Source organism: Natator depressus, chromosome 20, assembly GCF_965152275.1.
Source record: "Natator depressus isolate rNatDep1 chromosome 20, rNatDep2.hap1, whole genome shotgun sequence".
NCBI classification, from domain to species: Eukaryota; Metazoa; Chordata; order Testudines; family Cheloniidae; genus Natator; species Natator depressus.
Window position 1 is genome coordinate 27,230,058 of NC_134253.1, and position 23,797 is coordinate 27,253,854.

At 48.5% G+C, this 23,797-nt stretch overlaps 3 protein-coding genes across 5 annotated transcripts in view; 1 reads left to right on the forward strand and 2 right to left on the reverse strand.

Moving 5' to 3' along the window:
* Positions 1 to 5,329, forward strand: part of ATP13A1 (ATPase 13A1) — a 28,887-nt gene extending 23,558 nt beyond the window's left edge. Inside the window, exons 20-26 of one of the 2 annotated variants that reach the window (XM_074935381.1) lie at positions 9 to 202; positions 812 to 926; positions 1,381 to 1,577; positions 2,088 to 2,230; positions 3,063 to 3,174; positions 3,640 to 3,783; positions 4,854 to 5,329. In XM_074935381.1, the coding sequence (XP_074791482.1) occupies positions 9 to 202; positions 812 to 926; positions 1,381 to 1,577; positions 2,088 to 2,230; positions 3,063 to 3,174; positions 3,640 to 3,783; positions 4,854 to 4,964 (1,016 nt within the window). In that variant the 3' untranslated portion in view covers positions 4,965 to 5,329. The remainder of the gene's footprint in view (positions 1 to 8; positions 203 to 811; positions 927 to 1,380; positions 1,578 to 2,087; positions 2,231 to 3,062; positions 3,175 to 3,639; positions 3,784 to 4,853) is intronic. The other variant, XM_074935382.1, reaches the window with a different exon arrangement.
* On the reverse strand, positions 5,023 to 11,157 carry MVB12A (multivesicular body subunit 12A). 2 transcript variants are annotated; one of them, XM_074935384.1, is made up of 9 exons: positions 11,000 to 11,157; positions 10,312 to 10,410; positions 9,882 to 9,978; positions 9,178 to 9,304; positions 8,956 to 9,087; positions 7,437 to 7,543; positions 6,871 to 6,935; positions 6,576 to 6,632; positions 5,029 to 6,408 (listed from the first exon to the last, which is right to left on the reverse strand). In XM_074935384.1, the coding sequence occupies exons 1-9, from the start codon at positions 11,081 to 11,083 to the stop codon at positions 6,346 to 6,348; spliced, it is 831 nt and encodes a 276-aa protein (XP_074791485.1). In that variant the 5' UTR covers positions 11,084 to 11,157; the 3' UTR covers positions 5,029 to 6,345. The 2 variants fall into 2 exon arrangements, with proteins under 2 accessions (XP_074791486.1, XP_074791485.1); XM_074935385.1 differs by lacking the exon at positions 10,312 to 10,410 and having other exon boundaries at positions 5,023 to 6,408; positions 11,000 to 11,148.
* A 468-nt stretch (positions 11,158 to 11,625) lies between these two features.
* Positions 11,626 to 22,767, reverse strand: DSN1 (DSN1 component of MIS12 kinetochore complex). Its single transcript, XM_074935383.1, has 12 exons — positions 22,653 to 22,767; positions 22,134 to 22,164; positions 21,493 to 21,553; positions 20,634 to 20,996; positions 19,609 to 19,682; positions 18,689 to 18,761; positions 18,107 to 18,194; positions 16,063 to 16,122; positions 15,340 to 15,411; positions 13,784 to 13,931; positions 13,241 to 13,328; positions 11,626 to 11,885 (listed from the first exon to the last, which is right to left on the reverse strand). Exons 1-12 carry the CDS (start codon positions 22,685 to 22,687, stop codon positions 11,779 to 11,781), a joined length of 1,200 nt encoding a protein of 399 aa, XP_074791484.1. The 5' UTR covers positions 22,688 to 22,767; the 3' UTR covers positions 11,626 to 11,778.
* Between the last annotated feature and the right edge of the window lie 1,030 nt (positions 22,768 to 23,797).

A 23,797-nucleotide genomic window follows, 5' to 3' on the forward strand; every position in this document is an offset into this window, starting at 1 on the left:
TCTTACAGGGGTGGCGCTGCTGGCAAATGCTCCCGAGAGACTCCCCGAACGGAAAAAGAGGCCTCGCGATGGACCCAATGATGGGAGACCCGCCTTGCCTGCCATAGGGAGCAGTGCCATGAAGCCCACCTCCCGTGCTGCCAAGCACAGGGTCATGTCCCACAGAGAAGAGCAACTGGCCATCCAGCGGGTTGGTAACCAGGTCTGCCTGGAGCCCAGCCCCTCCTCCCTTCCAGGTTCAGTGGCTGACACTGTCCACATCCCTGGTGCCCTCCACCCCTCCCATCCTCCGGGCTCACTGGGGCTTTTATTTTTAATTCTTGAATTGGAAATGGCAGGACACCCCAGAAATGTACTTCTGATTGCAGCAAGGCCCTGCCCGTGCTCCTGGGTAAGGTGTTTCTGGCCAGAAAGGAAGTCAAAGCCAGAGGGGGTTGTCCTGTTCCGAAGCCCCCACCGCTGCAGGCTTATTCTAGTAAGAATTGCAGCAGCTACTCATGACAGTATTGTCCTTTCATGGATCCATAAACCAGCCGTCACACTTCCAGTTCTGCCCAGGGGAGTCCACAAGCCCAGCCTTTCTCCTTCCTGCCCCAGAAATGACACTGGTGGGTGTCAGCTGACAGACCTCCTGGAGGTGGGTGAGCTCTGCAGCCGGCTCACAGGGTGTATGCTGAGGGGCTGTCTAAGGTCCTGGCAGTGTGGAGAGCCCCTCCTAGCAAGGATCAGGGCTGGGTAGGGATGATGCAAGTCTCCGTATTATTCCAGTCTGTGATAATGAAATGTCTCCTTCTCTCTCACTGGAAACCAGGAGCGGATCAGCCAGGTCCTGAAGGATTTGGAAGAGGACCATGTGCCTGTTGTGAAACTGGGTGATGCCAGCATCGCTGCTCCCTTTACATCCAAGCTCTCCTCCATTCAGTGTAGTAAGTAGCAACGGGGGAGCAGGTCTGTGCTGTTGATTGCCCCTAGTCTGGTGACCCATCCTACTCCGATGAGGAGAGTAGCATGGGCGCATTTCCTGTGTGAATCCGAACAGGCTCTTGGCAAAGGCAGGGGGGCGTTGGGTGGGGTGGGGAAAAGGATGATGCAAACACTGACTCTTACTGGGAGGAAATGCCTAAAACACGAGGCCAAGGGGGTGCTTCCCATACTCCCAGTTTTCATTTCCCCATATGGATTTCCCAGCTTGGAGATGGAAACTGACTGTGCTGAGTGACCATGGTGCACTGGATCAAGGGAAAGGTGAGCTGCTTGTCCAAGAACTCTAGGCTCATAGCAGCTCCCCATGCTGGGTCCCAGGGAGTGGAGGGGGCTGTGCAGATGGAGCCACAGAACTTGCATCCTGAGGACAAACTGCTGTTTCTTCTTGCTCTTCAGTCTGCCACGTGATCAAGCAAGGTCGCTGCACATTAGTGACCACGCTCCAGATGTTTAAGATCCTGGCCTTGAACGCCCTGATCCTCGCATACAGCCAAAGCGTCCTTTACCTGGAAGGAGTGAAATTCAGTGACTTCCAGGCAACGCTTCAGGGTTTGTTATTGGCCGGCTGCTTCCTCTTCATCTCCAGGTCAAAGGTATGTTGCATGGTGGCCTGCTGTACCTGGGAGTGCTTCCAAAGGAGGAAATAGGAAGGGTTGTGTTTGTCTTGTGAGGAATGCGGCAGGGAAAGCAGCTCTTCTATTCTTACAGTGAGTGCTGTCTAGCCAGCTCACTGCCTGCCCAGAACGTGCAGAGAATCACTTCGTTCTTCCCTAGATCCTGGCGAGGGGAGGCCTTTCTGAGGCCAACACTTTGTGCTTTAGGGAATGTCTAAGAATGAGATCAGACAGACAGTGCATTTCTGTTCAGTGTGCCAGGGCACATGGTCAGACGCAGGCATTAATCACCTGGGATACGCTGTTGCCTGCAGCATGCAGCTGAAGGTCTCACTGTGTGAAGTGGAATTTATAAGAGCTGGGCATTTCACGGGCACAGTTGACACAGGTGGGATCTTGCTGGCAGCTTGGCCAGTGGCGCCAACTTCATTGTCTTTGTACAATTTTTCCATCTGTTAAATCCTGGTGTCTCTTTCCTTTGGTTTCCAGCCTCTGAAGACCCTTTCCAGGGAGCGTCCGTTACCCAATATCTTTAATCTCTACACTGTTCTGACAGTGCTGCTGCAGTTCCTCGTCCATTTCCTTAGCCTGGTGTATCTGTACCATGGTGCACAGGCTCGCAGCTCTTCCACGTGAGTGCTGCTTGTTTCTGAAGTACAAAATGTTAGCACCTATCTTCAGGCTGCGACTGAGCACCAAGTTATTAAACTGGATGGGCAAATCCCATCTGGGAAGGAAGGTGTAGGGAAACCTGCTGCCTTCATGGTGCTTTTCCTTCTTATTTTCCCTTAGAAATCCCTGCCTGCTTAATCTTAAATTTGGTAGGCAGGAGGGAAGTATCCGAAAAGGTGGATTTGAGTTGCAAATCAAATGAAGGTCACCAGACAACTTAGCTAAGTTGAGTTCAGAACTTTTTATAGTAAGTCTGGGGATCAGCCTGAGAGATGCTGCACTCAAACAGAAGTTATGGGCTTGGTGCAGAAATTAGTAAGTGTGAGTCTAGGGCCTTATGTTATGCAGGCCGGACTAGATCAGTAGTCTCCAAACTGTTGGGCACGGAGGAACGTCTGGGGGGCGCAGCGGAGCCTGGGCCAGCCCCCGTGGGAGCGGGAAAGGACCACCACCCAGCCCCGCTCTGCCCCCAGCTCTGTTCCAGCCCTGCCTGGGCTCTGGCGGTGGCCGTGGCCCCCCACGTTGGCTCCCAGCTGCAGCCCTAGCCTTGGCCCTTGGCTTCCGGCCCACGGCTCTGCTCCCAGTTGCGGCTTCAGCACCTGACCCCCGGCTGCAGCCAGGTAAGAGGGGAGGCGACAGAAAACATTTGGGGACCACTGGACTAGATTATCACAATGGTTCCCTTCAAGGCTTTAAAATCTCATCTGATGAATTGGCCCCTAGTCCCATTTATTCTGAAATCCCAGAACTGGGCTCCATTGATCGGAAAGGGCTTTGTCTGGTTTCTTTAAGGAAAGAAGAGTTTGTGGATTTGTACAAGGAGTTTGAGCCCAGCCTCGTGAATAGCACGGTTTACATCATGTCAATGGCAATGCAGATGGCCACTTTCACCATTAATTACAAGGTAAGACTTGCTCAGCTCGCATCTCTGGGAAACCAGGGAAGGAACAAAATTATATTTAAGTTATGTTACATCAAAGCCAATGCGCTTGTAGGAACTGAGGTGTTTGCAAATCTGAAAGGTAGCCCATGTGGGCTTAGCAGTATGGATGTGGGTGTGAGATACAAAGATTTGTTCTACATTATTAACGGCAGTGTCACCGATGTAAATCCTTCAGTAGAGACATCCACTGAGAGTTTGGAAAAAGTTTGCTTATGTACAAAGATAGCTGTTCTGAATGCATCAAGGCGAGACCCAAATTGTACATCGAAGTATCAGTTCTCTGTCTGGGAGACCAGAATTCCTGTCCTGTTTTTAAACAAGCTTGTGAATTTGGCATTGAAAACTGCCTCCCACTGAACCTAGTGAAGATGAGCTGCAGCGGCTCTTCTGCTCTGATGGTGTCTCAATGTGCATTTGCCATTTCAGGGCCACCCTTTTATGGAGAGTCTGCGGGAGAACAAACCTCTACTGTGGAGCATTATCCTTTCAGGACTGGCCATTGTGGGCCTTTTGACAGGCTCCTCACCAGAGTTCAGTGAAAAGTTTGGGCTGGTGGAAATCCCCATGGAGGTGAGCAGGGACAGGATGGAGTGTTCCACACTGGCAGACTCTTCTGGAGTAACTGCTATAGAAACCAATACTCTGGAACTGCTACAGCAAGGACTTTCAAAGGGGCCTGAAGAAGTTAGGTGCCCACTGATTTCAATGGGAGTCAGACCCTTAACTCAGCTTAGGCACCTGTGAAATTCCCAACTTCATGGTTCACTTACAACTACCTAAACGCTCACTGGAAAGTAGCCCCTTGTACTGAAGACTAGACGTGCAAGGATTCTCTTGGACAGGAATCCGTTTGGGTTCTGAATTCCCCTGTGTACAAACCAAACTCTGCTCGCATCTAAGGGGTTAGACTGGATGACCCTTGCGGTTCCTTCTAACTGTATGGTTTTATGATTCTAAGGGGTGTTCCTTTTTAAAGATAAAACTTGATTTAAAATAGACTCCTTATATATGGACTTCCAGAAACTCTTCCATAATGTGGTTTGTGTTCAGTGTTTGAGACTGAAAACAATTACTTGTTCTAAATACTCTGAAACTAAGAACACCCGGGTTACTCTCCCCAACTTGCCTCTGTGGCTGGGTCTCCCGGTGAGGTTCTGAAGAGCTGCATCCTGTCTGAGGCACAGTAGCAGCCTCTCAGAACTGTCTTTACATATTTTACTTAGCTTTAGACATGTTTAAATTCCTGACTAGCGTGTTACTGGCTCACTGAGCTTTTCATGTGACCCCTGCTCTTCTCTCCTAGTCCCTGACAGCAACCTTGCACTGAGCTGTCCTTTCCCACCTCGAGGGAGACTAGACTTCTGGGTTTGGTCACATGAGGCAAGAGTTCACTTTGCATCCCTGCTTCCTTTGTGGCAGTGCAGACTGAGAGGGATGAGACTGTCCAGTTCTGTACTAAGTGCTTGCTTGCCACCATTCACTGATGCGAGACATTTGTTCATTTACTTTGCTGACGCCCCGCTTGCCCCTTCATAATCTCCCACTAAAAATAAGTTAGTTATTAAAACAGGCTTTAACTGCTGGAAGTTTCAATATGTTGTTTAGGCAAAAATAACTTATCTAAGCTGCTTCCCTTTCAGTTTAAGATTGTGATTGCTCAGGTCTTGCTGGCTGACTTCTTCCTCGCCTTGGTGGTGGACCGAATTCTTCAGTTTCTGCTGGGGAGTGCAAAACTTAAAGTGCCTTCCTGAAACAGATTCCAAGCCTCCAACATCCCAGCAGTGCTGAGTATACAAGTGTGAAGGACAACACCGTGGGGACACACTTCCAGATTGCAAGGAGGATCTTTTATTCTTTTGACAGTGACTTAGCCCTGCTCTGGAGCAGGCCTGGGAAAGCTTTCTGCCGTGCTCGTTTGGAGACCACTTGGTGTAACAATCAAGGCTGCATGGGGCAATACACCTTTAAATAACATTTCCAGGACGTGACATATTGGGAATTTTGTACTGCCCTATGCTTGAGGAAGCGTTTACAGAATTTGGTAATTAAATTGGAATCAATGTATTTTAAAACACATTTGGAATTTCTTTTTGGGGGCTAGTAGTTAGTTACTCAAAAGTCGAGCTCTTACACTAACAGCTATTCCCTCTACGTGAGTTCTGAGGTTCAGACACAAAATTAGAGTCCCTCAATTATGAAAGAAACAAGGCAGGAAGAGTAGCTAGATTCACTTAGTCATAAATATGCAAGGAGGGCTTGAACAAAGACTTGTTTTAATTAGTATGACAATAGCAGCAGCAGCCTCTTTAGCCCTTAGTTTGCTTAGTATTTCTGCTGTATAAAAAGTTGTCCTCAAAAATAAAAACAAAGTTACCTTCCCAGGGACAACGTCCAGAATAAAAAAGTTTTAGTAAGAGAGCTAAGAAAAAATATTCAATACCCAATGTTCATTAATCTTTAAACACAGACTGAACAAAATATTAGTGTCTTGCTGTCTGCTACACAAAAGTAAACCCTATGGTAAACCCTCGAAAACTTAGCTTCCATGGAGAGCTAAATGCAGGTGACAGTGGCATAGTGGACACCACAGTAAAATACAAACAGCAGCGAGTTTTAGTCCTGGGGTCAGCTGACTGGCTGCAGGTTTAAAAACTGCAGTGTAGATATTTGGGTTTGGACTGGAGCCCTGGCTCTGCAACCTCATGACTTGGGGGGTCTCAGAGCCCAGGGTCCAGCCCAAACCTCTCCACTGCCATTTTTAGCCCACCAACCCATGCCAGCTATGGCCATGCCTGTGTCTTTTATTGCAGTGTAGACATAGCCCTACTAGGCTGCAAGTATAAATGCACTTATTTGACTTTGCTAGTAATCTTTCAAAAGTTGATGGTGCTCTCTAGTTCTCAAGTGGATTACAAATTTAAATATTACAAAATTAGAAGGCAGAAACAGAGTTCATTCAGTTCTTTACAAGAGTGTCCTTTGGAGAATTGAGTCCATCACAGCTGGTTGTGCAGTTTATGCACCTGTGGCAACAGACAGCCTCAATGGAATGATTTAGTAGGAAGAATATAACTTTATCTGCTAGAAGGGACACGTACCCCATGCTTTGGTAGCACTCTGTGCTGCTCGCTGCTAACAGATGCTGGGTGGGAGTCTGGCAGCTGCAGTCCTTTCAACTACAAAGGCATAGTCATACTGAAACAAACCAAAAAAAAGGTTTATAGATAGAAAATGCTACCTCATGCTCATAGCTGTTAGTACATACAGAACTCTTATTCAGCCACTCTAAAGCCTCCATCCTTTTGTACTCCAACTTGGTATTACCGGTGAGAACAGAGGGCAGGCTGCAGTGAATTACTTACCTCCTTCTCAATGTCAGCAAGAGACTTAATGTTCAAGTTCGTGAAGATGGAAAAGGCCTACAAAACAGAGGTAACTACAATAGGTAATATATTCCTGTTGTCCTAGCAGCCTCCTCCCACTGGTTCTTTATCCTGTAGAACTGTTTGCAACGCCCAGGAAACCAGACTTTTGCCATATGAACATAAACAGAATCATCAACCCGTGGGACTACATGACCCTCTTACTCACCCCTTAAATAGCAATTTAATTAAAAGGAATTGGTAAAATGTCCTTGTAAATTATAGTGATACTCACATTAGTCCCAGTAGTGATGCTGCTTTCAAATTTGGGGTGTAGTGCGAAAGGAACCCCATCCATGGCTGAGAAAAGAGAAATGATCATCAGAGCTGCAGATGAACAGCAGCCCTATGAAAGCACTGCATTGCAGTGCACTGGCAGGCCTGTAAGGAAAACCTGGTGCCTGGGACAGTCCCTCGACTGGTGAGTGCTAACTTGTGAATTGCCAGAGGGCTTGAAGAGTGAGTGAGAGGAACGCCCAGCTGGACTACCTTAGCCTATTCTTCTAACATCGCATTATGCCACTCCACTTATGAGAAGGAACAGGCGATAGAATACCCAAACTGCTCTCTGGGAAGCACCATGTGATAGTTTGGGTGTTCTGTCTGCATAACCCTGTCCAAGTGGAAGAGGTTAGAAATTCCAGCCCACTGCCTTTCCGATACCATAGTAACACTGACTGGATTTTTTTTAAACTAGGTGGAGGAAAAAGACCAATACGACATTAAGCAACTAATATAATGCAGAGTGTTTGTCCTAAGCTAATTGTCAGACTTTGTACTTGGAAGGAGGACTTCACTTACCTGAGATGCCATAGAGGTTAGATGTATCATAAATGGAATCATCTCGCTTCATGGATACATGTTTTGAGCCAACTCTAGTCAAAGACTTTTCTGATGAAAATTCTGTCCTGCAGGGGATTAGACAATTTACAAATGGAGGCCTCGGTGTTTTACATTTGCAAAACAGCACCCAAAAAAAAAAAAAAAAAATTTTAAATGAAAAACCTCCTCCTGCAGCAGCAGCTCCTGCCCCATGGGGCTTGTTGGGCTGAGCTTCCCGCTCCAGCCATTGCCAGCAGGGACACTGGCATGCAGGGTGGCAGCAAGCTCAGAACTGGCCTACCCCTCACCATCATGACAGAGGAGCAGACGGGCCAACACTGAGTCCCACTGTGATCCCTGTGCTCCAGGGGCCAGGTCCCAACACTAGGAGCCAGACATCTGAGTCCAACCAGGAAGAGCTCTGTGCAGCTTCAAAACTTGCCCCACTCATCAAAAATGTCCAATAAAAAAATATTTCCTTACCCCCGGCCCCCAATATTCTGGGAGCAACACAGCTGCAACAATACTGCAAAATACTCAGATTCATTAGTGTCTTACACCAGAGCTGTGCCCTTAAAGCTAAGCAAACCTGAGCACACAGTATCCTCCTTCCATCCAGTCCCAGTCCCACCATGAATGGTGCATTTCCTGTGTGTGAAAAGGGGCAAAGGCCAGTGCCCGTCACTATTTTTGAAAGGGGGGCCACTTTGGCAAAAAACCTTCAACGTGAGAGCCACAGCAACCCGACACAGACGGTTGAACGCTCTGAGCTCTTTGTTAGTTGATATCATAATAGTACTGTTGTTGGTAATATTGTTTGGGGTTCAGGAAGGGGTTTGGAGTGCTGGCTCTGGGAGGGGGCTCAGGGCTGGGGTGCAGGAGGGGTGTTGGAGGCTGGCTCGGGGCTGGGGCAGGGGCTTGGGGTGCAGGAGGGGGGTACAGGGGGCTCGCTCCAGAAGGCCGCAGGTTGGGTGGGAGAAGGTTATTCAGAACCTGCCCATTGAAGGGGATGGCATTTACTTCGGGTGGTCCTGAACCCACGCCACTCCTGGAAGGGGCCCATGTGCCCCTGCAGCCCCTGTGGGGGCATGTGCTCTGCATGCTGCCCCTCTCTGCAGGCATCACGCCTGCAACTCCCACTGGCCACAGTTCCCCATTCCTGGCCAATGGGAGCTGTGGGGGTGGTGCTTGCAGCGCAGAGACCTCTGCTCCCCGCCTTATCTCGGGGAAGGCAGGGAGTCTGCCTTAGCTGCAGCCCCACTGCCACTGGAGAGTGTGATCTACAAGGATCCGCACTTAGGCTCCATGGGAGTCAGCACTGGCTCATGCAGTGAAGAACACTGGGCTAAGGTATTTTCCAGAACCCTTGGTAGTAGCACCAGAAGAGAGCCATATGACAAAACATCAGAAGCCACATGGTCGCACCATAACAAACTGGGACTTACTCCTAATTCAAGACAGGCACCAATAAAATCAAAGGTGACGACTGATTACTTACTTTTTGTTATCCAGGTCTCTGGTCTCCAGTGAAAGCCCCTTCATTGCTGGACTGATGTTCCTTGGTTTTGGAAGGGGTTTAGGTTTGAGAAGTTGCCCCTTTTTACACCAAACAGCAAAGCTGCTAATTTCCCTGGGGGGAGGAGAAAAACAGATTATACTGAGAACTAAAGCCACAGAAAGTGGGACCTGCAGCCAGGGTGAAAGGATGGCAGCATCTTACCCTATCTTCACATAACATGGGACCACTTTATTCTTGCCACTCAGCATAATGTCAAAAACAACTAGGTCTGCCGCACCTAATGGGACAAGCTTCACACATATTCGTTTCTTCTTGGAAATGGACGTTTCTAACAGGGAAGCAGAGATCATGACATCACAAGAAATTCCTGCGTTTGTTTGCAATAAGGCTCATGGTATGTAACCTCAGTCTCTGCTGCTGGCCTTACCTGAACAGTGTGAATGCTGGCTCAAGAAAAAGCCAGGGTTAATGCTAGTGCTGTAAAAACATTACAGCTGGTAAGACGTTTTGAAGAGCTGAAATCCTAATCACCCAGCTTTAGATAACAAAGGCCCAGCGTCGCCGAAACAGAAAACCTTGCACAACACTGTCCCATAAATGCGGCCTATGCATTTTCAACTCTGACTGTACAAAGACAGGTGCTGTGACATGTCTACGCCCTGATCTCCCTAGCACACAGGAATACAACTCCCAAACATAGTACGTGGATTAAGCCTAGCAGAACGTTCACCAAGGCCAGGAACGCCTGCGTTCTAGTTCCAGCAAATCAATGGCACACCTACAGCACACCGTGCACTGTTGCTTCGTGTTTAATACAGTAGAAAGATGCTATAGCTGGGCTGAGGGGGGGGGAGGGGGGCGTAGGGGGAGGGAGCGCACCACAGGCATGGGGCAACAAGACTCACTTGGCTCTAAGAACTCCCGAATGTAAAGGTATCCTGTAGGCAGAAGCGTTTTCTCACTCAGGATCAGTACGTCGGCGACCACATTGCCTGGGGAGGTCTGAAAGAAAGACACTCAGGTCAGTCTGTAGCACTGGGTGACCACGGGGCTTAGAGGGCAGCAGATGCCCTCATCATGTGCGGGTGCAGGTTACCGTTAGGTCCACAGCCTCAGGGGAAGAGCGCGCGTGTGTGTGGCTAGGTTAAAGTTAATGCCATGCACTAAACTAAGGGGTCGAGCTCTAGCTCACACACTGGCAAGTAGCATTGGGTGAAGGCCCTCTGCGTTAGGGCCACGCCTGCATGTGACCCCCACTGGGTAATCACAGGGTAGGGGTAGGGTCAGGTTGCGGGCGGGATAGGTGCTGATGCAGCAGCGTTGGGCGCCTCCTACTTCACTGGCCACAGTGGAGGTGATGCACAAGACGTAGCCGGATTTCTGCCCAAATCCTTTCCCGAAGCTGGCTGTGGCTCCCTCCAGGGTCGAGGTGATCTGTGGGGGGAATGAGAGGCGCAGCCCCGTGAGTCTGTAGCCGCAAAAAGAACAGGAGGACTTGTGGCAGCTTACAGACTAACGGAGTCATTTGGGCATGAGCTTTCGAGGGCTGCGGCTCACTGCAGGGAGGCCTCCTTCGTTGCTGATGTTGTTAGTCTCTAAGGTGCCACAAGTCCTCCTGTGCTGGGGGGGGGGGATGCAGCCAGTGACCTTGAGCCTGGCCAAGGGGCGCAGGGCCAGGCGGGAGTCGGTTCTCACCCCTCGTGGGGGGCAGGCCAGGGCCTCCGCCACTTGGGACAACTGCGCAGCCGGCGGGAAGTGGGGCAGAGGGAAAGGGGGGCTGTTCTGTGGGGGGTTCCAAAGGCAGGGGGCGGGGCTAGGCATGTCCGGGGGCAGGGGGCGGGGCCTGTTCCCGGCGCGGGGGGACGGTTCAAAGGGCAGGGGGCGGGGCCTGTTCCCGGCGCGGGGGGGCGGTTCAAAGGGCAAGGGGCGGGGCCTGTTCCCGGCGCGGGGGGGGCGGTTCAAAGGGCAAGGGGCGGGGCCTGTTCCCGCGCGGGGATGTCCGTCCCGGCGGCCCCGCTCTCACCGGTGTCCAGCCGGCGGGCGCCGCGCTGGCACTGGAGGCCCAGGCCACCCCGGTCAGCGGGGACTGCTCCGGCAGCGCCGCCATCTCTCCTCGCCCGGCGGCTTCGCTCCCCGCGTCCGGGCCTCCCCTCCCGGCGGGAGGCGGGGCTGGGGAACTCACCCGGCCTCTTTCTCCGCCTATTGGTCGTCTCGGCGAACACGCTTCTCTGATTGGGCTCTTCGCGGAGAGTGACAAATCCGAGACCGAGAAGGAGCCGCCCTTCTGACCAGCGCGCACGCGCCCTTTGAACGCGGAAGCGGGAAATCACTGGCGGGGGCCTGCTACGCATGCGCCACCCACTTGCGCAGTGCGCAGGCGCTAGTGGTGTTCAGTCTTTCCTCCCTCCCTTCCCCCCCCGTCTGTTGGTTCGTCCCCTCCCTCTTCCCTCTCGGCGCTGAGCCCCGCCCCAGGAGCAGAGCCCACACGTGGCAGCACAGGGGGGCGATGCCCCGCACTTTTATTCACAGCACAGGTAACCCTGAGAGCAAGGCAGGGTCCGGCGATACAGCTGCATCCGACAGAACAAGCCCTCTGACACCCCCCAACCAGCCACCGCACCCGCCCACCCCCCGGGCACCCCACAGTGCATTTACAAAGGCAAGTGGGTGCTAAGCCACCCCAGGCCTCCTGGACCTCTAGAACCACAACCTCTTAGAGAAGTGGGGAAAGAGCCTGCAGGGAAAGGTAATAAAGGCAAAGGCAAAAGGAGGCAAGGACAGCCATCTGCTGCAAGTCTGTGTTTAACCCTCAGGAGGCTGCTGGCACTGGGTGACTGGTGGCTTCTTTGGGGGAACTTTGAGTAGTTTCCGAATCGGTGAGTTTTCCAGTTGCTGAAAGGTCCTTGATGCTGGAAGGGAAGCAACAAAATCCTCAGTTATCTCCACCCGGTCTAGGGAAAGGCTTTGGCTAATCTGAAGCAGTTACAATGGAGCACAGACCTGGATCTAATTTTGGTTTTGGCCCAGTTTGCCTGAGGTCTTGAACAGGTTCCCTTGCTTTTCTGTGCATCAGATTCCCCACAGCTGGACTGTATACTCTGCTTTTAGGATGTGACCTAAATATGTATCCACAAACCCAACACTATGAGTCAGACGGCAGGGAAAGGGATTTTAGCCATTTACATTTCCTCCTGTTCCTAAAGGCAGAGTTCAGCATCCACAGATTTAGGGCTCACTTTATAAATCCTCAGACTGGTGAAGAACATAAAAACAGCCATACTGGGTTAGGCCAAAGTTCCATCTAGCCCACTAGCCTGTCTTTGAACAATGGCCAATGCCAGGTGCCCCGGAGGAAATGAACAGAACAGGTGGTAATCAAGTGATCCATCCCTTGTTGCCCAATTCCCAGCTTCTGGCAAAAAGGCTAGGGACACCATCCTTGCCAATAGCCATTCATGGACCTATCCTCTATGAATTTAAACTTTTTTTTTAAAAAAAAAAAAAAACCCTGTTATAGTCTTGGCCTTCACAACATCCTGGCAAAGAGTTCCACAAGCTGACTGTGCATTGTGTGAAGAAATACTTCCTTTTAATCTCTCCTCATACAGAAGTTGTTCCATCCCCCTCATCATTTTTGTTGCCCTTTTCTGATTCCACTCTCTCTTTTTGGAGATGGGGCAACCACATCTGCACGCAGTATTCAAGATGTGGGTGTACCTTGGATGTGTACATAAGAGACCTGATATGGGAACAGCCTTAAATAGGCAATTGTGAGAGGTGTCATTTGTTATTTTCATTAACATGGCTATACTGTGTCTCACAATACAATATTCAGTAAAATGTCCCCAACAGCTATAGGTATCCAAGATTTCCTTGTGTAATATACTAGAATGAACTGCATACACAGGCAGAACCTCAGCAATGAAGAGGGTGGAGTAAGAGCTTAAATATAAAATAAACAATAAACTCTTTCTAAGGTAACATGCACTCAATGTCATTTTTCCCTCAACAGGTTTTTAATGCTTCCTACAGTGGTCTAACAAGTACCGTGTGCAGCAAGTGTCATCACTTAAAAAAAAAAAAACGAACCACCTCTTCTAATGACAGCTTGTCAAGGTACTGCCAAAGCGATTTAGGGATGAGAGGAAGAGAACAAAAATTAATCCACCTCCCTCTATAGCCTTCTGGGTTTTATTGCTTAACAAAGGTTCTGTATTTAATGGATAGGAAGTATTTACTGCCGATGGCTGGAACGTCTGCTTACCAAGTTGCTCTGACAGATTCCGGAGGTACTGTGTACTGTCTTCTATGAAAGTCTGCAACAACTTCACTGCCTGCTGTAGTTCATCCAGCTGCAAAACACACAAAAAAAGGTTTCAGGGAAACTCAGAAGACAAAAGAGAAAACTTTTTGAGAATTTAGTGAACTGGGTGAATAAAGCAAATGCCAAACCCAAAGCATTTGGTGATGATTTCATTAGAAATTTCCACTTATTTCCCTTTCATAACCTGTAATGCAGGTTTGGACCACAGAATGATATTGAAATACGACAGCAGATTCCTTGTGTTCATTGCTGGAAAACATTTATTAAACAATGTACTATGTTCAGTGACCTCACTATGTCAATTCCTCACTGGCATAGAGAAGAGAACCACTTCTCTAAGGCAAATCAGCTAATTACTGGGTCTTGCATAGCCTGACATCTTCTCAAGACAAATGATTCAGACAACAGGTCAGCTGACACTTCTGTGTTTGCACCATTAATGATTTTTAAACCCTTTAGTACATTTCAGGCCCGATAACTCACCACAAGCTCCATGCAGTCAAACACCTCACCCTGGCTAGCTAGTATTTTCTGATAGTTAGGCTTGCTACTGAGAACTTTGGCCTGTGAGGTTCCGAGATAACTAGCAGGTTCCACTTGCACTTCATTCGTCTTGCACTGCTCCAGTTGTCTTGAAAACAAAAAGCATGGTACACATATAACCACTGCACATGGGGAGTACCCACTTTCCAATGGTGCCCAGCATAGGTGTGGCTAGATAGCAGCAAATTATTTGTATTTCTGTCATCTGTCACAAGATCTCCAAAGTGTCCCAATAAAACAAATGTTAAAACTTATCACAAAGGCTGGCAGAAAATCAGTTCCTAACTACACATCCCAATTAAACTTTAAGTTTCCATAATTTACCACAACTCCAGTGACAGGACCTGAGTGTACTTTTCATTTCAAGGAGTCTTTGTGGCACCTTAGAGACTAACAAATTTATTTGGGCATAAGCTTTCATGGGCTAGAACCCACTTCATCAGATGCATGGAGTGGAAAATACAGGAGCAGGTATAAATACATGAAAAGATGGGAGTTGCCTTACCCTCTGCCATGTACATTGGCCAAACCGGACAGTCTCTACACAAAAGAATAAATGGACACAAATCTGACATCAGGAACTATAACATTCAAAAACCAATAGGAGAACACTTCAATCTCCCTGGTCACTCAATAACAGACCTAAAATTGGCAATTCTTCAACCAAAAACTTCAAAAACAGACTCCAATGTGAAACTGCAGAACTGGAATTAATTTGCAAACTGGACACCATCACATTAGGCCTGAATAAAGACTGGGAGTTGTTGGGTCATTACAAAACCTAAACCTAATTTCCCCCATACTAATTTCCCCCTACTGTTACTCACACCTTCTTGTCAGTGTGTGTCAAACTCACACTCTCATTACCACTACAAAAGTTATTTTTCCTCCCTGGGTATCCTACTGTTAATTGAATTGTCTCGTTAGACTGACCTCACACTTGGTAATGCAACTCCCATCTTTTCATGTATTTATACCTGTTCCTGTATTTTCCACTCCATGCATCTGATGAAGTGGGTTCTAGCCCATGAAAGCTTATGCCCAAATAAATGCGTTAATCTCTAAGGTGCCACAAGGACCCCTCGTTGTTTTTGCGGATACAGACTAACACGGCTGCTCCTCTGAAACCTGTTTTCATTTCAGAGTCCTTTGCCAAGTATTTTTAAATAAGACTTAATTCCTTTAACATATTCTCTTCCATGTGTTCTTCAGGGCTGACAGCATGATTAACAGGACTTTCTTGTCTGACCTTTGCTGCTGCTTCATTATGCAACTGTGGGCTGATATTTAAATTAAACTATGTATGGAAAGAACACCTGATTGACAAATGATCACAAAGTGCTGAAGTCTTTTAACATAAACAATTTGGGTTCTAGAAGACTGGAATTAAATACAATAGAGGATCACATTAACTAGTGACTAGCACTATTAGATTCTCAATTTTAAATCTAATTTTTGGCTGAAAAGGACAGACAGAAAAAGGGTAATCATCTAACCTGGACATTTCTTCTGCACTTTTCTGGAAACTCAGTAAAAGCTGATCCCAAGTTTGAGACTCTGTAGTAAACCTTTAGAATGAATGAACAGATGAAAGGTAGTTACTACATACTGTGGGAGAGGAATTACCTCCCTTGGGCTTCACTAATGTAAAGGGCCTATAGAAATTACACCAGATCCCTAGCTTTTACTCTGGGCCAGAATTTTGCCTTCTGATTTACAAGAGACAGATATACAGATGCACATGGGGACAGATTCAGCCACGAAATAAACAAGTGCTAACTTAAGTGGAATTAGGGCTGCTTACATCACAGCAGAGCCAGACTCACAGATTTCTGTGTTACATGAATGCTGTGTTATGTGAATTACCTCCAGACCAGAAGCTGCTTGCAATTCATGCCCTGCTCATGGTCCAATTCTAGGACTTACAAAGGCAGGCTTACACTGGGCAAGCTTTCTCTAAAAATTTAAAAATAAACTCAGTGACCTAGAGCACCAGCAAGATTGAGGGTGGGAGCTGGTGTCCAGAAAGAATCTCAGAGTGAGTTTCTCTGTTTAATAGAACCTAACTGAGTTGCTTCTGTGTTAGGCTTCTCTTCACATAGTGTCCTGTCCTCATTTCAGATGCTTGAATCATTGCTGATAACACCAAGAATTAATGAGAAAAGGCCCAACTGTGTCCATTCAGCCATACGAAACCAGGCCTTGGCTGTTTTTCTTACCTGTTTATATATTCCTTCATCTGGGCCAATGACACATTTAGTGCAGGGTCTGATAAAATACTAAAACAGAGAAGTACAATATCAGAGAGATTTTAAGGTGTTGGCAATATCTGTATCACGCAAGACTGTGATGATTGTTGAGTGTTTGTGCAGTGCCTCTGTGTAAACACAGTATATTATACTTCATTCAAATTTTTGGTTATTCTAGGACAGGGGTCGGCAACCTTTCAGAAGTGGTGTGCCGAGTCTTCATGTATTCACTTTAATTTAAGGTTTTGCGTGCCAATAATACATTTTAACGTTTTTTAGAAGGTCTCTCTCTATAAGTCTATATATTATTTAACTAAACTGTTGTCGTATGTAAACAAGGTTTTCAAAATGTTTAAGAAGCTTCATTTAAAATTAAATTAAAATGCTGATCTTACACCTCTGGCCCGCTCAGCCCACTGCCAGCTTGGGGTTCCATTCACCTAGTCTGGCAGTGGGCTGAGCAGGGCCTGTGGCCGGGACCCTGGCTGGCAAGGGGCTGGCAGTCAGAACCTCAGACCAGCAGTGTGCTGAGTGGGGCCGGCAGCCAGGACCCCAGACCAGCAGTGGGCTGAGCGGCTCAGCCTGCTGCCGCTCAGCCCGATGCCAGTCTGGGGTTCCGTCTGCGGGCTCCTGCCAGCCAGGGTCCTGGCTGCCGGCCCCACTCAGCCCGCTGCCGGTCTTGGGTCCCGGCCCTGTCCACATAGAGTAGGTACCTACCTTCTCCCTGGTTCTAGCCATTCTATTCCTCCCTCTGCACTGAGATGAGGGTGGGAGTGCGCTGAGGACAGGGCTTTGGGGGTTAAAGGAGCAGGCTGGGGGTTGGGGTGCAGCATCTGGCCAGGAGCTAGAATGAGGGAGGGGGCTTAGGGTTGGGGCAGGAGGTTTGGGTGAGGAGCGCTTACCTGGGCAGCTCCCATTTGGTGCGAGGGGTGCAGGTGGGAATGTGTGTGGGGGGGGGGGGCAGGAGCTCCCGTTTGGTGCTCGGGGTGGGGATGTGGGAGGTGTAAGAGTCAGGGCACAGGGCTGGGTATGTGTGGGGGGTTCAGGGGTCAGGGCAGAGGGCTGGGGTGTTGGGGGGGGGTTCAGGGGTCAGGGCAGAGGGCTGGGGTGTTGGGGGGGGGTTCAGGGGTCAGGGCGGTGGGCTGGGGTGTTGGGGGTGCTCCCAGCCCCCTGCCCTGAACGGGTCATGGCAGGGGGCTGGAGAGGATATGCCAATTCCACCCCCTTCCCCAAGGTCCCTGGAGCAGAGAGTGCACTGCGGCTCCCCTTTTCCCTCTCCCCTCTGTAGCAAGGGCCGTCAGCTGATCGGCCGCAGGGAGGGAGAGGAGATGGGGCAGGAACACAGCACCCTGGGGGAAGAGGTGTGGGGAGGGGGACGCTTGCCTGCCCTGGAAGGAGAGAGCAGTGGGCAGAGAAGAGCGGGCCGGGCAGGGCAGGATTTTTAATGGCACACTGCTGTCTGCCGGGTTAGGCAGACAGCAGCGTGCCATTAAAAATTGGCTCGCGTGCCGTCTTTGGCACGCATGCCATAGGTTGCCGACCCCTGTTCTAGGATATAAATGTAAACAAGAAAACTCCTGCTGATGTGCCAAGCACTACAGTAGACACTTTGGTGCCATGATTATTAAGATGAACATTCTCTTTTAGAGTCATTAGCATTAAAGACATTAAATACACTTTCCAAATTTTTCACATGGATAGCTAACACAGCCCTGCATAGCCCATTTGTCTAACATGTGGGCTCTTAGCACTCACAAATACCAAGTTCCAATGTAAGTTTTGCAAGCAAAAATTGTGGCATTTTAGCCTGCCGACGCTCATTATAAGTTGTACCCAATATCAGACACTAAGAGCCTGCAATAGGTCATTACTGTCTCCAGTGTCTGCAATATGAATCTTGACAAGTTTCATGAATTGCAATATAAGATAATCGGTCAGGCACTGGGACAGGAATAGCAAACTCCAGCTCCATGACATGTTGCATCAACATTCTGCGACCACAGGGAGTCATTACCCTTTCAGCTCTTCTGTACATTTCTTTAGTGTTCCATCTAGTTTCAGTCTCTCTGTACAACGCATCAGCTCTTCTGAAACTGAATTCACTGGAAGTGGGGACAAGACAACAAGAAAACAAAGTGCAGTAGTTAAGCAGCAGACAGTACCTGCTCTCTGCGGAACTAACTCACACAGAAGCCTGAAGTAAAATACATGGAACACTAGTACTCAGGGCTCACATGCCACGATGTTGCGTAACCCATGAACCCTGTTTTTACAGCATAACCAGTTCAGTTCCCTAACAGAGGACATTCCAGATACGAGTCACGCTAGCTTTGGCGGAGAGAGGATATATGTGATCAAAGCTTACTTTGGGCATTCTCTTGGCACCACTGATAATGCATGGGCTATTATTAGAAGCACCAATTTCAAGGGATTTTTTTTGGCTGCTCAAGCTCCTTCTTTCCTAAGACATTTGGTTCCCTCTGGAGTGGAAATTGAGTGACCCTCCCCCTGTGCGAGTTGAGAGCTAGAGATAGATTATTACTCTCCTCAATGTATAGCATTACCCTTTCATTAAATATATCACATGGAGACCCACCATTTGCTTTAAAAGCCTCAGGGCTGAAGCCATCAGTCTGCTTCAAGAAGTGCTGAAGCTTCTGGGTAGAGAACTGGGAGAACAGAGAAGAAAGTGAGGTATTTGTTTTGTTTTTCTTTTTTTAGACTATTCAGAATGTCCCATCTGACACTGGGCTGCTTTTCATTTGACCATCCAGTGGGAGAAGCAGTTATCAAAGTTTTGCCAAGTGCAACAGGAGGATGATTATAGAATCTCAGCAGGTTTTCTCTTTCAAGATTATTACAAACAATGGAAAGCACGACAAAAGTGTCTTTTTTGCACTCTGTTTTAAAGACTGAATACCAAACATTGATGTCAGTGTGCAGCCAAAACTAGAGAAAAGCTTTCAGCATTGCTTCAGTCAAATGCCTGTGGTATTACGCAGCAGGAAGCAGTACCTTGCTAGGAGTGAAATTATAAAATCCTACAAACCAAAAATTATTTTCCATAGAGCTCCAATATGTATAAAATCAATCCAAAGTTAATACCTCTTAGTTGGTATGACAAAGTAAAATGTGCCACAGCCTAAATTCTACAAACTATTTAATCTCTCTCACCTGTTTCACAGCTACATCAGTTTATAAACTGTAAAGTTTAGCTTTTGTATCATTTTCAAAGTGTTTGCAATCAGTTAACCTTCACAACACTTTTATGGAGTTTATTCCCCCATATTACAGAAAGGGAAACCAAGGGACAGGGAAGTGAAGTGACCTCTCCTTGCTCATGGAGGGATTCAGATGGGACTAGAACTCAGGAGTCCTGCCTCTTGCTAGACCACACCTCACAACACTTCATTACTTATTTATAGATTAAAACCCATCAAGAAAAATGAAGTATTAGAAGCAGAATAATACACAAATAATTCGTTTTTAGCAAAAAAGTTCCTTCAGAGACCTCACCTGGAAACTAGACAGCAGGAGCATGGAAAGCCTGTCAGTCTCAGGAAAATCAAGGCTGATTGATTTGCTCAGCTCTAAAAGTTAAACACACACACATTTAAAAAAGACAAGTTTACCTCAAACTGTGAGCAGCTGAAATGTCCCTGAGCTAGACACTGTAAATACTGATGCATATAGACACAAGAGCGTGGACAGTCTATCCAGCAACTTCACTGCCAGAAGAGCCAATCTCAAGTGCTAAATGGGGAGGTAACAAAGCAGATGTTGCATGTTAGAAGCGTAATGAAAAATTTTAACATAGAAGTTCCTTTTTAACTCAAGCAGCCATTAAGAGAGCTGTTAACTCCCTAATGCTGAGTCCTGCATTTACTTCTGCACTGGAGGATGGTCCATCAATCTGGGGCTGGGAGATTCCTTTCTATGCATGCTCTAGTGTATGAATCTCACACACTTCGGAACTAAGGAACTGCTTTGTAAAAGAAAAGAAAAAGAACGGCGTTATGGAGAATCAAACATATAACTCAGTCTCTGGGCTGCCTGCATGGAACATGCTCCCAGATAGGAGCTTCCAACTTCTACAGTGAAAGGTCTGATTTGGTGTTCCAGATTTTTACTAAACAGAAACAGTGCTTTGCGTGCAGCCAGATGCTGCTCCACACCCTTAGAACCTTTGTACGGTACACACGCACACATTTTTGAGCTGTTCATGCTAGCTGGTGTTCATGTCACCATCTTCTTTTGGGCAAGGACATCTGACAGAGCTATAAATAGCCCATTAGCTTAAACTGGATCATTGCAGCACTCATGATCTAAACATCCATTTTAAAGTCAAAATTGCCAAGTCTCATTTTGTGCTGTACTCAGAGAAAGTTGCCAAACATAGCCCTAACTGGAGCAAAGTCTGGGCCCAATCACTGCATTGGTGCCTTACACATTGCACCCATGAAGTCAGAGTTCCATTTGTCCAGAATTCTCACACAAGGATTTCAGCATAGTTTAATCACAAGGCGGTACATGGCACCTACCTGTGACATCCTGGTGGAAAGGAGGCAGTGACTTCCGGCGGTTGGTTCCTTTCAGACTGGAGCGGCACCATGAGCGACGTGTGATTTGTGGGCTAATGGCAAGTGCCCTTGGGGACAAGTTAAATGAACTTGAAGTGAGGCCTTTCCTGGGACTCTCTCTCCATGGAGATATCCTCTTGGGACTGGGACTCCGGTCAATTTTCTTGGGGCTAGGACGAGGACATGACCTTTTCCTAGTAGCCCCTCTGACTCTGTCACTGGGACTTGCTCTCACATTAGCCTTGTTACCAGGCCCAGGACTAATAACTTTGTTCGGCTCTGAAAAGTGTTCAGGCTCCACTTTCTCCTCACTGGGGTCATGTTCTAGAAGAAATGCACATAACAGATAAAATCCACTGAAACGCTAAAGCAGAGGAAATTACCTCTCATGGGATTTTGAATGGGAATATAGGGCCTGTCACCTATGCATCACTGTTTCAAACCCAGCCCAAGGTGGCAGTGACTGAAAGATATTCTGATCTGATGGCTGTTACACCTTTTTCAGGCGACCGCCACAGAGTCAGGGTGTGGACCGTTTGAGCCCCCTGTTCCCACCCACTCCTTCAATTAATCTTTAGACCCATCCTCTGCAGAGTCCAGGAAGGGAGGAAGGACAGGGCTGTAGAGATGAAGGAAGATTGTGCTTTCCCAATCTGGCCCAGTATGCAATCTAATACTGCAATTCTGGTCATAGCTAATGTGAATGCTATGATTATCCCTGTGTTTGAAACAGCTCTAGAAACCAAACTAACTCGACTGTGTCACATCACTATCACTTACCCAGGGAACTAATAATTAGTTCTTTGAAATAATACCTTACCTTGTGTCCCACCACTGTTCTTCCCATCTTCAACACCAGGGACGTTCTGTTGGGGGGGATTCTGAGAAATAAATATTTTCCATGATATATTTTAGTTCCACAAAACAGAAATCCATGTGGACACAAGGGATGGGAAGAGATAAATAGGCAGGATGCCTGCGTGGCTGCTCGTCTAAAGCTTAAAAAGATGCATAGTCAAATTCTTTCCTTTCCCAACAATCAATCTCAGTGCCCATTGACAACAGCTAGGCAACTGGTATGCTGCAACTTCTGCTTATTATGATCAACATGATCAGCTCAGTGCCAACTTGTCTTTCTACACATCCCCCAACTTTTGACATCTCTTCTCATTTAGACCAGTGATGCTCCACCTTTCCCACCAAGCAATATATGAAGCACAGGATGACTGTGACTCCTTGATACCCTGTTTGTAACCTCTTTATGGGTCATGACTTCCAGACCAAGAGCCCATGGCTTAAACTGCAAGCTCTTTGGGACAGGGACTGTCTTTTGCTACATGTTTCTGTGCAGAACCTAGACCGCAGGAGCACTAATCCCAGACAGGGGCTTCTAGGCACTGCTGCAATACAAATATATAACAAAACCCCATTTTAAAGGTGGGGCAGGGGCACTGCGCTCACCTGCGTTTCCTGTAGCCAGGCCTCTTTAGTCCTGCAACACCAAGCACACACGGGGTAAGAACCTGGCCAAAGCTACTGACTTCTTGCAGCCACGCGAGGCTCCTCGAAGCCCACCGGGCGCTGACCCCTCTGCTCCTCCTCGCTACCCCAGGCACCACGCGGCGCCAGCGGCCTGGGACAGCCCCCTCCCGCGGGCAGCGCGGGGACACGAGGCGCCTAGAGGGAGCGCGCTAGAGCCGGGCCCCGGGGGGGGGGGCCGCACCCCAGGCCGGGGGGGCCCTGTGGGGCCCGGGGGGGGAGGGGTGACCGGGCAGGGACAGGAGGGTCGCTCTCCGTGGGAATGGGCGAGGAGACCCTCCCCGCAGGGGCCACGGGCGGGGGGGGGGCACCGCAGCGACCCCCCCGGAGCCTGCGGAAGGGGAGACGGGGGACACCGCAACCGCCCCCCGGGGGGCCCAGCGAGGTGAGGGGGCTACACTGCAGCGGGGGAGGCCGCCGCACCCCACAGCCCCCGCTCACCGGCCCCGCCCAACTTCCTCCGGCTTCGCCTCCATCCCTGCCGCCTTCTGCCCTCACTCAAACCGCCCGGCCGCCGCCACGCAGGCGCACTGAGGCCGCCCGGCCAACCGCAGCGCCTGCCGGGACCTGTAGTTCTAGGCGACAGGCGGGCCAAGGCCCGCCGCGCGGGACTCCTGGGAGTACTTCATGCGCGCGGCTAGGACGCCGCCAACATTCTCCCGGTGCAAGGGCTTCTGGGAGAGATCCTAGGCAGGGCCTAGAGCTAGTCACGCGGTGGGTTTTGGGAAGTGTAGTTTTGGGGGCAGCATCGTGGAAGAGCAGCCAGGGTTGTAGGGCCACCAGTGAGAGGAACAGAGGAGAGGTTGTGAAGGCGAATCTGTAATGATTATTTACATAGAAATCCTTGTGAGAGGAGGTCGGTCAGAACCTGAACTAGCCAGGACAGAGCTCCCTTCAGCAGGCTGCAGGCATACGATTCATCTGCCAGCTCCACACATCAGCAGTTCCCTCACCCCTCCTAAAGATAAAGGGATTCTTGCTTTGCAGGATACAAGCCTCCATCTGTTCTAACAGGCAAAGGGAGTCCTCTAAACCTGCCTACACGTGGGCAGAGGCCCCACAGATCTCTCAGCATGCTATGTGTAACAAAATAGCTAAAAATGGACTGACGGGGCCTACATGTTCATAAGCATTATGTCTAAAGACAGGCATGCAGGATTTGGTAACTTTTTAATATCTTATTTAGAGGGAAGTCATACTGATTATCCTATCCTAAAAGTCCCTACTGTGTTAGTTTGATAAGTCACTTTATGTTTTGTCCTCAGTTTCTCTATAGGGAAGATAATGATACTTTCTCTTTAAAAAGGCAATTTAAATTTTGTAAAGCGTAAGCACAATATAAGCCACTAATAGAGTCATTTTTGGAGGGTTAAGTCAAATGTTTTAAATGGCATTTAAGTGTGTATACACACACGGTTGTCAATTTTGGTTAGACATATTCCTGGAGGTTTCATCACATACCAATCTTTAATTCCTGCAGATTCTAGGACAATCCTGTAGGGTTGGCAACCCTTTAAACTATATAACCCTAAAATAGCAAAGAGCTCCAATACAACTGGAATAGGGCGCAGAATGGCAGTGAGAAA

Coding starts and splice junctions, on each gene's coding strand:
- MVB12A (XM_074935384.1), bottom strand. CDS start 11,083: ATGGCGGCGCTGCCGGAGCAGTCCCCGCTGACCGGGGTGGCCTGGGCC. Junction 9,979..10,311: donor CCTCCACTGTGGCCAGTGAA/GTAGGAGGCGCC, acceptor TCTTTCTTTCAG/ACCTCCCCAGGCAATGTGGT. Junction 6,936..7,436: donor TAACCTCTATGGCATCTCAG/GTAAGTGAAGTC, acceptor CTCTTTTCTCAG/CCATGGATGGGGTTCCTTTC.
- DSN1 (XM_074935383.1), bottom strand. CDS start 22,687: ATGGAGGCGAAGCCGGAGGAAGTTGGGCGGGGCCG. Junction 15,412..16,062: donor ATGAAGGAATATATAAACAG/GTAAGAAAAACA, acceptor TTCATTCTAAAG/GTTTACTACAGAGTCTCAAA. Junction 13,329..13,783: donor TTGACTGCATGGAGCTTGTG/GTGAGTTATCGG, acceptor TGTGTTTTGCAG/CTGGATGAACTACAGCAGGC.